This window comes from Diceros bicornis, chromosome 18 (assembly GCF_020826845.1).
Source record: "Diceros bicornis minor isolate mBicDic1 chromosome 18, mDicBic1.mat.cur, whole genome shotgun sequence".
In the NCBI taxonomy this organism is placed as follows: domain Eukaryota; kingdom Metazoa; phylum Chordata; class Mammalia; order Perissodactyla; family Rhinocerotidae; genus Diceros; species Diceros bicornis.
In genome coordinates this window covers 49,893,679-49,908,413 of record NC_080757.1, presented here as the reverse complement: position 1 = coordinate 49,908,413, position 14,735 = coordinate 49,893,679, and the positions used below count along the sequence as shown (strand labels likewise).

General features: G+C 45.6%; 2 protein-coding genes across 3 annotated transcripts in view; both read right to left on the bottom strand.

Annotated features, from left to right (window-relative positions):
- Positions 1-4,073, bottom strand: part of ARSG (arylsulfatase G) — a 109,171-nt gene extending 105,098 nt beyond the window's left edge. The window contains exon 1 of the mRNA XM_058561433.1: positions 3,917-4,073. The gene's annotated coding sequence lies outside the window, so the exon portion shown is untranslated. The remainder of the gene's footprint in view (positions 1-3,916) is intronic.
- Positions 4,074-6,596: 2,523 nt separating this feature from the next.
- Positions 6,597-14,030, bottom strand: AMZ2 (archaelysin family metallopeptidase 2). 2 transcript variants are annotated; one of them, XM_058561431.1, is made up of 8 exons: positions 13,960-14,030; positions 13,379-13,478; positions 12,180-12,462; positions 11,686-11,859; positions 11,471-11,599; positions 9,332-9,495; positions 8,007-8,183; positions 6,597-6,796 (listed from the first exon to the last, which is right to left on the bottom strand). In XM_058561431.1, the coding sequence occupies exons 3-8, from the start codon at positions 12,460-12,462 to the stop codon at positions 6,641-6,643; spliced, it is 1,083 nt and encodes a 360-aa protein (XP_058417414.1). In that variant the 5' UTR covers positions 13,379-13,478; positions 13,960-14,030; the 3' UTR covers positions 6,597-6,640. The 2 variants fall into 2 exon arrangements, with proteins under 2 accessions (XP_058417414.1, XP_058417413.1); XM_058561430.1 differs by lacking the exon at positions 13,960-14,030 and adding an exon at positions 12,984-13,073 and having other exon boundaries at positions 13,379-13,821.
- Between the last annotated feature and the right edge of the window lie 705 nt (positions 14,031-14,735).

Here is a 14,735-nt window from a genome sequence, read left to right as displayed (position 1 = left end):
TTCTGCTGTAACCTGGCTAACTTAATAAGGTTTCAGCCTAAATGTAAGTTGTTTCCCTCCCAAAAAGTAAAATTATTCCAATTGTAAAAATGAGTTAAGATCACGTGCTCTTTTGAGACAAATGCATCCCTAACTGATAGAATGTTCCCAAACCTCTTAACAAATTTATCAATTTTATACTCCAAAAATGAGAAATGTAGCTTTTGTGCATTTATTTGCCTTTCTTTTAGCTTAATACCTGGTGATAAAACAGAAAATGGATTCTAAGACAGGATCCTCTGGCCTAGCTATCCATTAAAGTCACCTAGAGGTATTTGTTACATTTAGATTTCTATACTCCTCGAATATTCTAAATCAGAAGTAATCATGAATCCCTATTTTAAAAAGCTCCTAGATATGGGACTCACTAATAGGGATCTAGAGTTTAAAAGCCATTGCCTTTAGGGGCCAGCCTGGTGGCACAGTGGTTAAGTTCGTGTGCTCCACTTCGGCAGCCCAGGGTTCGCAGGGTCCGATCCTGGGTGCGGACCTACGCACCGCATATCAAGCCATGCTGTCAGGCCATGCTGTGGCAGGTGTCCCGAGGATTGGCAATGGAGGTTAGCTCAAAGCTAATCTTCCTCACCAAAAAAAAAAAAAAAAAAAGCCATTGCCTTTAAAATTTTAAATGGTTATGAGCATTACTTAAAACGACTGATTTAAAGACAATTCAGACATGTTACTTGATAACAGGTCTCCTGTAAATATACACTGCACTGAGAAAAGAGAAGCTGTCCTTTTCAGATTTGTTTTTAACATAGATGTTAATGTAAGTGAGGGCTACCATCACCAGCAGGTGGGCCAGGTACCAGAGTATAAGTAAGGAAACTAGCTCCCCCTGGTGTTCAATTTCTGTAATGACTCCCTGAGGATGCAGAACAAGAAAAGCGGCAAGTTCAGGAATCCGCAACTTTGCTTTTCACGTAAGAAAAATTCTCACATCCAAATCAAAATTACTTCAGTGACATGGGTTTCCTATAGGGTAAACTGGACAGCAAAACTTATATCCCAGAACACTTTATCTATAAAAGTTTGTTTTTTATTTTTAATGAGGAAGATTAGCCCTCAGCTAACATCCGACGCCAATCCTCCTCTTTTTTTTGCTGAGGAATATTGGCCCTGGGCTAACACCCATGCCCATCTGCCTCTACTTTATATGGGACGCTGCCACAGCATGGCTTGACAAGCGGTGTGCTGGGCCGCGCCTGGGATCCCAACCTGCAAACCCCCGGGCCACCAAAGCAGAGCTTGCAAACTTAACCACTACACCACCAGGCCGGCCCCTTTTTTCTTTTTTTTTTTTTCTGCTGATAAAGATTCGCTCTGAGCTAACATCTGTGCCAGACTTCTTCTATTTTGTATGTGGGTTGCCGCCACAGCATGGCTGACAAGTGGTATAGGTCAGCGCCTGGGATCTGAACGTGCAAACTTAACCACTACGCCACTGGGCTAGCCCCTATAAAAGTTTTTAAAATATAGCTCACCAAAGATTATGGAAAGAAAATACAAATTCTGGCCATGTGTTTGTATTATTTATACATCTTTCCAGCAACTCAAGAAAAGAATAAGAATGCTAACTATCCCAGCAACTTACTCCCCTAGAAGTCAACCAAAACTTGAAGTACCTTCTCTACACCGACAGCTCCCATTCTAAGTCCCGACTTCACTGCTGAGATCCCGGCTTATATACGCCCATGTGACAGCCATGGGTGCCAGCTGGGCATTTCCAACTTAACATGTCCTCAGCAGAACTCTTAATCCTCCTCCCCAGACCTGCTCCTCAACAAATCCTATTGGCTCTACTTTCTAAATATATCCAGAACCAGACTCCTTTAGCCAACTCTATCAGCACCCCTGATCCAAGCCAGTATCATCTTCGCTGGATTATGGCAATCATCTTCTAGCTGATTTGCCCGCTTCCACTCTTGTTACACACCCACCCCACCCCGCCCTTGCCTTAATTTCCCACATAGAAGCCTTACAATAATCCTTTCAAAGCACAGGTCAGACACAATCACATTTAAAACCTAAAATCCTTAACACTGGGCTCTTCATGAAAGGCCTAATGCCGTTACTGCCCCTTGTTGCGGCTACCCCAGCTGCCTTCTTATGGCTTCTTGAAAACACGAGCCTCAGGTCTCAGCACACGTGGTTCCCTTTGCCTGGTACACCCTTCCCTGAGATGTGTACATGAAGCAGCCCTTCAATTTGGTCCCCTCCAAAGGTCACCCCCCTGAGGAGGCATTCCTGGCTCTCCTATCCCAAACAGCGCTTGTTTCTATTCCTTTACTCTGATGTTACGTTACAAAAGTATGTGTTTACTCATTTATTATCTGTCTCTTCCACCTGTACACTAGGGTAGTGGGTTTTGGTTCACCGCTATATCCCCAAGGCTTGGCAGGGCCTGGCACATAGTAGGTGGTGCTCCAAAAATATTGTTGAATGAATGAATGATTGAGTTCTTTGTTTTTCATTGACTTTTTTTTTTAATTACACACGAGAAAAAATTGGTATCTATTTATGATTACAGCTCAAGAGAGTCTGGTGATGCTGTGAAGCAGCTGGATAGCCGTAGGACACTGAAAGCATTGTGATCAAAACCTGCTGGCGCAGCATCTGAGTGGGTCTCAAATGCCCACCAGCAGTGTCCTATATGGGCGGGTCAGCTGTAAGGAAGGAAACATTGCCAATAGAGGGCAGTCAGTTGTAACCTATTCCTGCAGCAGATTTGGTTTTAACTTAACCTGTTTTCCAGTAGACATTTTTTTATGATGCTTTTTTCCAATGCTTCAACTGGTAGCAAGTGCTTTTCTGGATACTGAATGTCTCTTTTTTTGGTGCTAAGGCAAAGTACATAGACTGTGACTTCTCTGATTTGGGGCAACCCCAGTTGGTCCCACGTGAATACAAAAGAAGTTGAAAGAAATTTTAATCTTATAACCACTTCTCTAAACAATCTGAAAAAATTGGTTAGGTTTCTTGCTTGCGTTATTTTACTTATGAGGTCATGCAGCACGGTGAAAACAAAGCAGAACTCAAAATGAGGGAGACCTGGGATCTGGGCCCAATTTTGCCTTTGGTTTAACTACACACAAGATTACTTAGCTACTGCAGGCCTGCTTCCTCGTCTGTGAAATGAACTAAGCAACATCCACATTATTAACACTTTACAATTCTGCTTTCCAAAAATGAAAACACATTTACAGGAGATACCAGGCCCTTGGCAATGGGAGGAGAAGGTAAAAAAACAATCCACCACAGAAAACAACAGCAAGATCCAAAACCGAATCAATTCTGAATCCAGAGGCCCTTACAAGTGTCTACACCTTTCAGCTTGGATGTCAACACTCACTGTACCCCCAGAGACGTCCATGACCGTTTCCTTAAAAAAGTCTTTCTCTCCTCTTAACTCAATTTCATAGGTACGTTTCCATGTATACTAGAAATCAGTACTAACCTAGAGCTGTGCTGCCCAGTAGGGTAGCCATAAGCCACGTGGAGCGCTGAGCACTTGAAATGCAGCCAGTGGGAATTGAGATGTGCTTTAAGCGTAAAATACGCACTAGAATACGAAGACTTAGTACCAAAAAGAATGTAAAACATCTCAATAACATTTATACTGGTGACACGTTGAAATGATAACATTTGGATGTATTGGATTAAATAAAATACACGATTAAAATTAATTTCACTTGCTTCTTTTTGCATTCGCTAATGTGGCTACTAGAAAAATTCAAATTACATATGTGGCTCGTATGATATTTCCATTGGAGGGTGCTGCTCTAGATTATCAGTCTGAACGGAGGAAGTGACTAAGATTCAAACTCAAAAAGAAAGCCCTTATTGCACGCTCTACTCGAGGACTGGTTCCACTCACTGCTCTGCTGCACTGCCATGCCGATTTCCACCGCCTGCGGCCGCGCGGCCCACGTGAGCGCGGCCACGTGGGTGGGCCGGGCGCTCCCCTCGCGGTCCTGCGGTCCCCGGGCCCGGGGGCTTGGAGGAGCCGAGCTGGCGGCCCGCGCTCTGAGCGCTCGGGGGAAGTCCCGGGCGGAAGCAGGTGACGCGCGGGCGCCGCTCGCAGCTGCTGGTCCGCGGCCCCGCGCCCCCGCCCGGGCGCAGCCGGGGACAGCGACGCCGCTTCCTGCGGGGGCAGGGCCCGCGCGCAGGGCCGCCCGGCGCTCCCGCCGCCGCCGGCTGCGACTGTAGCACGCTTGCTCCGGAGAGGGAGCAGCCCGGCCGTCCGGCCCGCTTAGGGTTGGAAGAGGACAAGCATTCCTATCAGGGGCATTTGTGCTTCAGAGAGCAAGCGGAACAAGAACCCACGGGTGATCCCAGCCACCTTTTCCTGTTTCCCCCGCCCCGTTAAAAGTCTTTGCGGACTGACATGCTAGCACTTAATCCTTCCCTTGACCGGAGGGGTGCTAACTCCGCAGGCGCCAAGGTGAACAGCTTTCCAAATTCACTTATTTCTAGAACAGTGTTTGGACAAGAAAGTTATTAATTCTCTGTATTCTTAAATACCTTGTTCATTCAGCATTTGCAGAGCAAAATCTGCATGGATTTGTTAGAGTGAAAATCATAAATTTAAAACTACAAAGATTTACCATAAAATTTAGTGCAGTAAACAAATTACATTTTTAAACTTAGCCCTAAGAAATTGTCCAAAAGTAAATACAATGCAATCCATAGTTACACACAAAACTTAAGTGATGATTGCTGAGTAAATGCTGTTACATAAACATAATGTGCACCCGACTTGTGTGTGTGTGTGTGCACGCGCGCGCGCGCGCACGAGAGAGGAAGATGGGCCCTGAGCTAACATCTGCCAATCCTCCTCTTTTTTTGCTGAGGAAGACTGGCCCTGGGCTAACATCCATGCCCATCTTCCTCTACTTTATATGGGACTCCACCACAGCATGGCTTGACAAGTGGTGCGTTGGTGCGCGCCCGGGATCCGAACAGGTGAACCCTGGGCCACCCCAGCAGAGCACGAGCACCACCAGGCCGGCCCCTGTGTGCCTGACTTTTAACAAGAGGGAATGATCCGTTTCTTTAATAGAAGAGCCTCCTGGTCTCACAGTGGAGTAGGTACAAGTGGACTTTATATCTTGTCCAAATAACTATAATCCCCAATTTACACACCTAGCCAAATCTGAGTTCTTTTAGGTTTGTTATTTGACATACTGGACTAAAACTGCACTTACCTTGTAGGAAAATGAAAGAAAACTGAATAGAATGGACAATAATTAAAAGCACATGGTTCAAGGAGGAAATAAAACCTATAACAGAATCCATAAGGGTCCACGCTCCGTTGGGTTCTCTTTTCAGTATTAGAATGACTAAGTGTTTGCTCTCCAATTAGTTTTAGTGACAACCCACTATTTTCTAAATAACTTAAAGAGGCTTAATCAAGTAGGGGAATGAATGTAAGGAAAACCATTGATTCAGTTATAAAATGTGCTTTAAATCATACCGCATAAATAATAGCAGTGAAAGAATTTAGGTTTCAACGTTCAAAAAAATATTATCTTTAAGCTTCACCCTCAAGGTGAAGGTGGGAAGGTGGGAAATGCGATGCTCACCAGCATCCGGTCAAATGATCTGCTCTAATTTCTAGATTCCCGGGATACGTTGATCCAGCAGAGGCAGTTTGTGGAGTCTGAGGTTTTCAACTTGTTCCCTACCATAGAAATCCAGGTGATGCTAACAGACTGACAGGCCATCATGGGCCTTCCTGGTACATGGACAGGTAAGCCCACCACACTCTCTCCCCCACTCAAGTAAACACTTAATGCAAAGAAGTGGGAAAGAGATTATTGCAGGCTTGTTGCAGAAATAAACCAAACACCTGCTCACTCTGTGCCATGCTACGCAACAGTCACAAACATAAGGACCACTATAGCAAATTATTTGCAAGACCCCTCACAAATGTCTGTCTGTTAAAGCTGAGAATGGCAGTGTACCCCCCACCACCAAAAGTTGGTGTAGTACAAATACCACTGTTATTTTCACTTGTAAATATTCTCGAGGAGGTCACATTTTAAGCTGCTAAAAACCCAAATGAGTTGTTGCTTCTTTCAGCCATAAGCTGACAATCAGCAAAGAAAAAAAAGGAGGTGAGGCAGCCCAGAGGGTATAAAAAGTTCACAGAAAAGAAGGGAGGTGAATGAAGAAGGTGACTTGGCTGGGTCTAACACAGCAGGGAGCACCTTTCTAAAAATTGAACCAGAAATCACCTCCCTGAGAGGACATTCCTTGGAAATCCCTTCTTGGGACATCTACAGCTATTTTTACAGTATTTATTTACTTACAAGTTACTGCTGGCCCTAGCGCTCTCATGAGACAAACATAGGTGAAGAATGGAAATGACATGCTCGCTGCCACAGACAGGGCTACTAAGACAGAAGAGAAAAGAGTTTAGGGTTTTTATCATTCAGAATGAGCCTCACTTCAAAGTTCAGGTGCCTTCATGAAGGTTCTACTCTGTTACTCTGACACAGTGCAGAATCAGTAGACAGTTTATTCCAATGAAGGACTCCACCCAAATGAAAGCATGATGTGCAAGTTATTTATTTCAATTGCTCCTATTTGAAGGCTCTTATTTTTGGAGAACAGCAAGGCATTTTATTATCCACTCTTTCCATTCCTTAAAGGCTTCCACAGGTTTTGGCAAATTCACGTTATTTTCACGACTATGTTTCGGGGTGACGCCCGGTGTGTCGGCAGACTCACCATCAATCCACAGCACGAGCGCCTTGAAAAACAGAAAACAGATGCATCTTTTAACAAATCAAACAAAATAGTTTTAGGCAAGAGGAAAACACTGGCCTCTGAATCAGGTTATCGAAATCTCTATTATCCCAGACAGATGTTCCATTTGATAAAGATGGTTATGAATATGAAACAACACTTGTGATGACATATGAGTGAAAGAGCATATCCCCAAAATATGCAAACTAGGATTACAAATTACAGTCACAAGTGTGCATAGGAGAAAAGATGAAAAAGAAACACACTAATCCTCACAGGTTTTTTTGGGTGAGAAGATAATCATTTTCTTTTCTCAACTTGCTGAATGTTCCACCAGGTATTATACTGTGCTTTTAAGTTGATGTGAATGTGTATACATATGTAAGTGTACACACAGACAGACCTGTGAACATGAAGATTCATGTGTGGACATGTATTGCAGGCAGTGAATGGTTATACCCATGAAGAGTTACATGATGTAAACTGTGGACATGTATGGACACAAATACATTCACATGCATTCTGAGATTAAGTACTTTCCCTCTTCCTTCTTTTTTTTTTTTTTTTGTGAGGAAGATCAACTCTGAGCTAACATCTGATGCCAATCCTCCTCTTTTTTCTGAGGAAGACTGGCCCTGAGCTAACATCTGTGCCCATCTTCCTCCACTTTATATGGGACGCCGCCACAGCAAGGCTCAACAAGCAGTGCGTTGGTGCGCGCCCAGGGTCCGAACCGGCAAACCCCTGGCCGCAGCAGCAGGGCGCGCACCCAACCACTTGCACCACCGCGCCGGACCCCCTCTTCCTTCTTAAAGGAAATCATCCTTTCTTCCTAAGGAATATCATACCTCTGTCCCATATTTGGAAAGATAAATCACCTCCACATATTTATATAATTTTAAAAAATGAATTTTGCCACACATATCAATATTTATTCTGTCCTGCAAAGTCAAGCTCTCTCGCCCTAAATGAATGACAAATACAGAAACCTCTTCCACCATTTCTCATTGAACTATAAGTGTATGGCACTCAGAGGCAAGTCAAAGTGTTTAAGAAGGATATTTCTTTGCATGTTTTTTTTTTAAACCACAGCTTCCTGCTTCTCTTTGCACTAATTTCCTCTGATAAATTACAGCTCCAGAGAAGGGCCTAATAGAAAATGGTAGTTTGCTACTTATATAACCACTTCTCCCTTTTTCACTCCCTCCATTTACCTTGTATCTTTCTACAATGTTGAAGCCAACAGCACACTGTAACTTGCGTAAACAGATAGGGCAAAGGTTTAGGGGGCGCCGGTCAGCTTCTTCCAAGTGGTTGGAGCCTTGCATCAGGCATGCAAGCCACTGGCAGTGTCGAAGTCCAAATATGTGTCCAATCTCATGGGTTAAAGTCTGCAAGATATTCACACTGAGGCTTTATAGCACCACCATCATCAACAACGAGTTACACACCCCTTCTTTTTCTTGCTTTTTCCAGAAACAAATTTACAGGAATCAACTCCCTTACCATCATCACCAAAACTTCAACCTGCCCAAAGACTTAATCCCTCACTTCCCTAAATGTCTTCCTGCCTTCCTCACTATATTTACTTCCCCGGGACCAGGGTTTCTCCACCTCAATACCACTGAAACACTGGGCCGGGTCATTCTTTGTGGGTGGAATGCTGTCCTGTGCATTGTAGGATGCTTAGAAGCACTCCTGGTCTCCACCCACTAGATGCCAGGAACAGCCCCTCCCCAACTGTGACAACCAGCAATGTCTCTAGACATTGCCAAATGTTCCTAGGCGGCAAAACTGCCCCTGGTTAAGAGCCACTGCTCCAGACCAGTGGGCACTTGTCACAACTTAGATTCTGGGGCCCTGGCCCCAGAGATGCTGAGTCACTAGGTCTGAGAGGAAGGGGGCTTGACCTGCGTGTTAACAAGCACCCCAGCTGATGCTGATGCAGGGACCATACTTGGAAAACACTGCTCTATAAGGAGTAGTTCTCAAACCCCAACAAATAGTACTGCTGAAAGCAGAAAAACCTATGCCTCTGGCTACGGAGAACAGGGAAAATGAGGAGATAGGCTTTCGAAGAGCAGGGGTGGGAGAGATACCAGGAACTGTCAGGAGAACTACCTATAGTAGAAGGCAGCCTGGAGCCCAGAGGAAGCCCCATCCTCCTTGAGAGGCCAGAGAGCAGAGCTCCGCCAGGCCCCAGAAGGGCAGCTTTACTTGATGACCCTGGCAGCTTGAAAGAGTAGGTTACATACTCATACCAGAATTCTGGAATTAACCTCATGGTGAGGATGTGGGCACAGCCAAGGCTGCGTGTAACTAACAGGACAAAAAGCTGGCACGGATACTGTAAATTTCAATGTTAAGGTATCCATTTAAATTCTGTTTTTATCCACCATTTCATTCAACCAATATCCACTAAAAGTATAAAAGTGATACAAATTCACTTATAATATTACCTTAAGGATTGCTGACATACAATTTAGGGAATTAAGATCTCAAAAAAAAATACTCCTGTTGATTTTTTTAAACAACTCACCTTACAGGACCGAAGCAGCAAAACACTAGTCACTTCGGGAGTGTAATAGTTATCAAAAACGGAGTAGTCACTGGGAGAGATTTTCTGCGACTTCTTCACTCTGCCTTCATAGCGTGAGCTATAAAAATCACTGCCGTACCTGGCAAAGCTGAATATCCCCACACCTACAAGAAGACGACAAGCAACCAGAGAATGAGGCCAAGATTCCACCAGGAAAGACCAGGAAAGAGAGCCTGCCGGGGCACGTGGTCAGGGAGGTCTGTACCCTGTGTGCTTCAGCTCTGCCGAGACAGAGGGGACTCCTGCCCCCGATGTCCCTAGCCGAATCTTCTTCTGCTGTCCAGTCCACTCTGCCCTGTAAAACTTGGTGGTCTTGAAGTCAAATTCTTAAGAAATTGGAAGTTCCAGAGGTTTTTTCCCCACAAAAGAAGTTTTTTTCTCAAAGAACAGTCTAAATCAAGTACTCCAAAAGGAGCACTGAGAAATGATCACATGAACGACACACACTCCTTTTACTCTGAGAACACAGTAAACAGACCTCTATGTCGTACGTGTCACTGAGGGTTCCTGTACTTCCCTCATGCCGCGCTCCTGAGGAAAACTACCCTGCCACTGCCCCCAGGCCTTGGAGACCATGTTTTGGACCACGCTTTCAGACAGAAGAACATCTTCCCCGCCTCCTCCTCTTCAAGCACAGCTCAGCTCTATTATGTGGCTGGTGCCCGGTGACCAGAATAAACACCCTCTTAACTGACTTCCTGTGTTACACCTGTATTAACCATCTTTGCATATGTGGAGAACAGAGTCTGATGCACAACTCATTCTAAAGGGGATTGCTTTATAATTCAACTTGTTTACATCATCACTTTTATTTATGCCTCTCTTTCAGTTGCTATAATAAGGAATTTTTTTGGTAATTAAATATTTCTCATTTTTAAAATACCCATCTTTGTAAACTTGGTGAGAATAAAGTCACTCATAGTAGGATATTGTCTCAATGCATGGCAGATCAATCTTGCTATCTGACTACATCTTCTCTTATATCACGCAATATTTAAGAAATTTACTAAAAAAAAAAAACATACAAAAATCAGGAAGACAGTAGTCTCCAAAAGAGTGTGTTGATGAGGTCATGGGGTGGGGGGCTATAAGAATGTAGACATGTGAACTGAGGATGAAGGAGTAGGTGGGAAGAAGAGGCTCCAGAGCACCCTGGGCCCCACTCTGAGGAATGGGTAAGAGAGGACATATCTAACAGGAAGAAACACTTGTCAGAGAGAAACCCCCACCCCCAACAAACCCTGAGGCTAATGTAACATCAGACAGTCCATGAACTCTGAGCTCATGAAGTGCAGTCCCTGGTTCTTACTCCCCATCCCCACAACACCAATGGACAACCACTCCCCTTAGCTCACTGGACTTCTCCCCTTCCAACCTGTCTTAGATGCTGGGGGATGAGGGTAGAGAAATAGGAACAAAAATGCAGGGGTGGGGAGACGGAAGAAAGAAATAGGCAAAAATATGATTTGCTCCTGGATCCTTTCCCGACCCCAATATTACCATGCAGGGTTCCTAATGAGTCAAATTTTATTATATCTCAAATCAAAGACTGAAGTTGACTTTTTAAATAAAATGTCATAAGACACAGGATAAGCAGCAGACTAATAAATCAGTCTATGGCCACTCCATCTATGCAAGACAACTATGAAAAGAGTTGAAAAGCAATTTGCAAGATTTTTACTTACGTTAATGATAGTTCAAATATCCTTAATTTATTTAATTCACCTTGTTACTGAATTATTTACATTTACCATCTGTTGTGCTGAATGCGTATATATGTGTCAGGCATATATACACACTTTTTCTGTATCAGTACTTTTATGTAAATTATCGCAAAAGGACTCTGAAATAGGTATTAGCTTCAAGGCCACGTAGGCAGTGAATGGTGCACCTGGAGACGAATCAAGACCATTGGAATGTATCTACAGCACACTTTCTGCTAAGAATGATGCCGCACCAGAAATATTATACAGTTTTAAGTATCAAAATTATAATTGGTTGGAATTTTTTCCCTCTTTCAACATCTTCAAATATTCTCAAGTTGAGAAAGTTTCTACCAACAATGTCAAAAAGGAATACCATCTGTCAAAGAGGCCTGGCCGAAGACAAAATTCCAGGAGTCTCTTGGGTAAAGATCAATCATTGTTATTCCCACAATACAGAAGGCATCTCCAGGTTTCTTCTTTTTTAAGAACTTCAGGATGTGTCCTATTTAAAAAAGAAATGTACATGTGAGATAGATATAAATCTACATATCCTTTACTCCGTCCAAACTGTAAAGCTGAATAACTCACCTGCATGAATTTGTAGGTTTCGTGTGTTATCATTAACTCGAAAGGAACACCCTGTTGCAGAGACAGGAACCGGTTCTAGCAGTTTTACTGTTAAGCCATAGAAAAATGCTTCACAGTAGCCCTTGAGCCACTTAATGTATTCCTCACTGATAATTCTGGTGTTTCCTAGAGATCCTATAATATGGAAGAAAATTTAAAGACAGACTTTAAGATTAAAATATTCAGTCTTTACCTCAGTCTATAATTAGAAATTTGGAATTTGAAAGCAACCAACTCTAACTTTTCAATACATCTTTACCATTCATTGTTGTGAATACGAACTACAAACAAAATGTTCTCTTTTAAGGCAGTTTGGCTACAAAACTTCCACCACTGAAATGAATGTCACAAATGATCACAAAAACTGCCCGCTTGAATGAGATCAACAGCTTGAACTATCCCTGGCAACAGCACCATCACAAAACCAAACCAAACCCAGCACATTACATGTATACCAATGCACTGTATATAAATGCTGCGCTTCTCTGGAGAGGGTGTCTTTCTGTAAGGATCACTGAAAAACTGTTCAAAGTCTTGGGGATCCTCGGGATGGGAGGTGATCCAATCTGATCGGGAATGCACAGTAATGGGTCCAAAGAGATCACTGTCTGGCTGGAAGGCTTGGTTCATCAAACGCCGTTCCCCAGCATCTAATTTCTCATACTGTGACACAAGCGCCGGGTTCTTTGAGATGAGAGCTGTTTTTAGTGTCTGTTCAGAGTGCCGGACTGTTTGCATCTACCAGAAAAACACAAGTAATCAAATATAAAATGCATATCCACGCTGGTGACTTTAATCTACCTATCCTCCACACGTCTCATTTCTCCCAAGAATGGAACGACTGGTTGCTAATGCCTTAGAGTGGTCACACCAAACTATTGTTTGCTTTCCCCATTTCCAATCAATTTCTTGGGGAGGAATCTGAAAAAGTGAAAAGAAAATCATGAAATCCTCTCCCGTGGAAACTGATCCCATCACAAAAACTAGTGGTAATCATAACAGCATGATCTGATTTCCAGCTTCCTTCTGTCATTTGCGTAATAATAACAATATTATGAATTGACTCATTACAGCCACATGAAAAATACTCATCCTTTCCATTGTGACTCAAAGATGTTCAAGACCAAACAAAAAGAGAACTGAAGTCCTGCCATTTCCATAATTTAACTGGAGGCTGATAATAGATCTCAGCCACTGATGTTTATAAGTCATGTCATCCTGGGGAAGACATCAGGTGACTAAGAAAAAGCCAGACTCACAATGACAGATCTCTTCCATTCACACCATGTTCCTCTGGAGAGCTTTCATCCTTCCGTTTGAATGGGTCAAACAGCTGTTTCACCATGAGGCTTTTGAGTTTAGAAAAGGAAAAAATTGGACTTCTCTGTCTGGAAGCTATCATATTGTCTAATTATCTAGATTTTTCCAGTTTAATGATAGACAGTTGACGGGAAAATTTAAGCTAATGGCTATTCTGACTGGACATCTGAATCCTGGGGTTCCAGAGTGTGGAAGAAATTCCAAAACAGAGGTCTCTATTGTCAAAGCTCTGATATGAGCACAAAATCATCCTCACTGCTCCACAAGAGGGCTGAAATTTCACTTCTGCTGGACAAAATATCAAGCAAGATGTGCCCTCCTGCATTCTACCTACCTTTAGGGAGGCAGGCTCCCATTGAAGTTTTTACCGTACAAGGACCGGCATGTCTGGGCCTGGCTGGGAAAGTGTTGTGCTGGGTGCCTTCACCCTAATACTAAAAAGGCAATGTGAAAGGTCAGGAGGCCTCCTCCGCCTCCCAGGTCCACTCTGGGTGGAGCCGCGGGAGGAAGAACAGGGTCACTTCAGTCGGTTGGAGGGCTGCAATGCTGTCCGTGCTAAAACCAGCACGTCCCCGGGACAAGCTGGTCACCCTATCGGGCTGCCTACCGCAACTCGCACCTTGGGCTCGGACCCGTGCAAGCGCGACCCGGGCCCCGGTTGGGGATGGAGTGGGGGATTCCCCCCACCCCCGGGGACTCTCTCTTCGTCTTTCCTCCCCCAGGGGCCTCCTGAAAGTCTGGGCCTCTCTCCCCGGAGCCACCCCCGCCCCCGCCGTCCTCCTTGCTTCCGCGGCGGCCGCCCCCCCCACATCTTCATCTCTCCCCACCGACCGCGACCCCCATCCTCTACAACCAGGGTACCCGGCCGAGGGGTACCCCGGCCCGACTCCGCCAGCGCCACCGCACTACCCTCACCCAGCCAGGCCTCGACACCGCCCCGCGGCCTCCCGGAGCAGCCTTGCGCGCGTGCGCATCGCACCCTGCGCCTTGCCACGCCCCCTCGCGCAACGCCACGCCCCATAGCACCACGCACCGCTCCGTCGCACCACGCCCCTTTGCGCCGCTATGGCCATACCACGCCCCCGTGCTGCACGCCACGCCCCGCAGCGCGAGGTCCTCTCGCGGGCGCGTCGCCCACACCCTAACGGCGGCCGGGGCACGTGAGCCCTAGTGGTCGCTTTTCTCCGCGTTGCTCTGGCGGGGCCGACCTCGGGCCGAGCTGGGTCACGGGGAAGCTGGAGCGAGGCGCCTTGTGCCGGTTCCGCTGCTGGCGTCGCCGGGTTTGCATGTTTGTAAATGTGCTCGGTGGGCCGTGGGTTTGAGACGCGCTCTCGGCGTGGCTGATGTAACCAGCCGGGGCCAAAATAAGTCAGCCGCGGCCGCCGGTGACGCACAGCCTCGGCGCGCTCCCCGGCGCCCGCAGCCGCTGGGCTGTCCCTGTTGTGTTGGGTCGCAGCGAGTGCAGCGGCCTGGGCGCGGGCAAGGCCGGGCAGCAGCCGCGTCGGTGGATGGAGCGCCGAGGGGCGGGCCGCGCGGAGGCGGTGTCCCGGCCGGATGACGCCCAAGGGGTTTCTCTTCGCCCAGGGATGCGTCCCTTAGGGTCTCACTGGTGCTGAAAAGGCCAAAATGTGTGTGCCAGAGACAGGCTGTGAAATAGAAGAGGGCCCGCGGGGCGGGCGTTGGGACTGAGG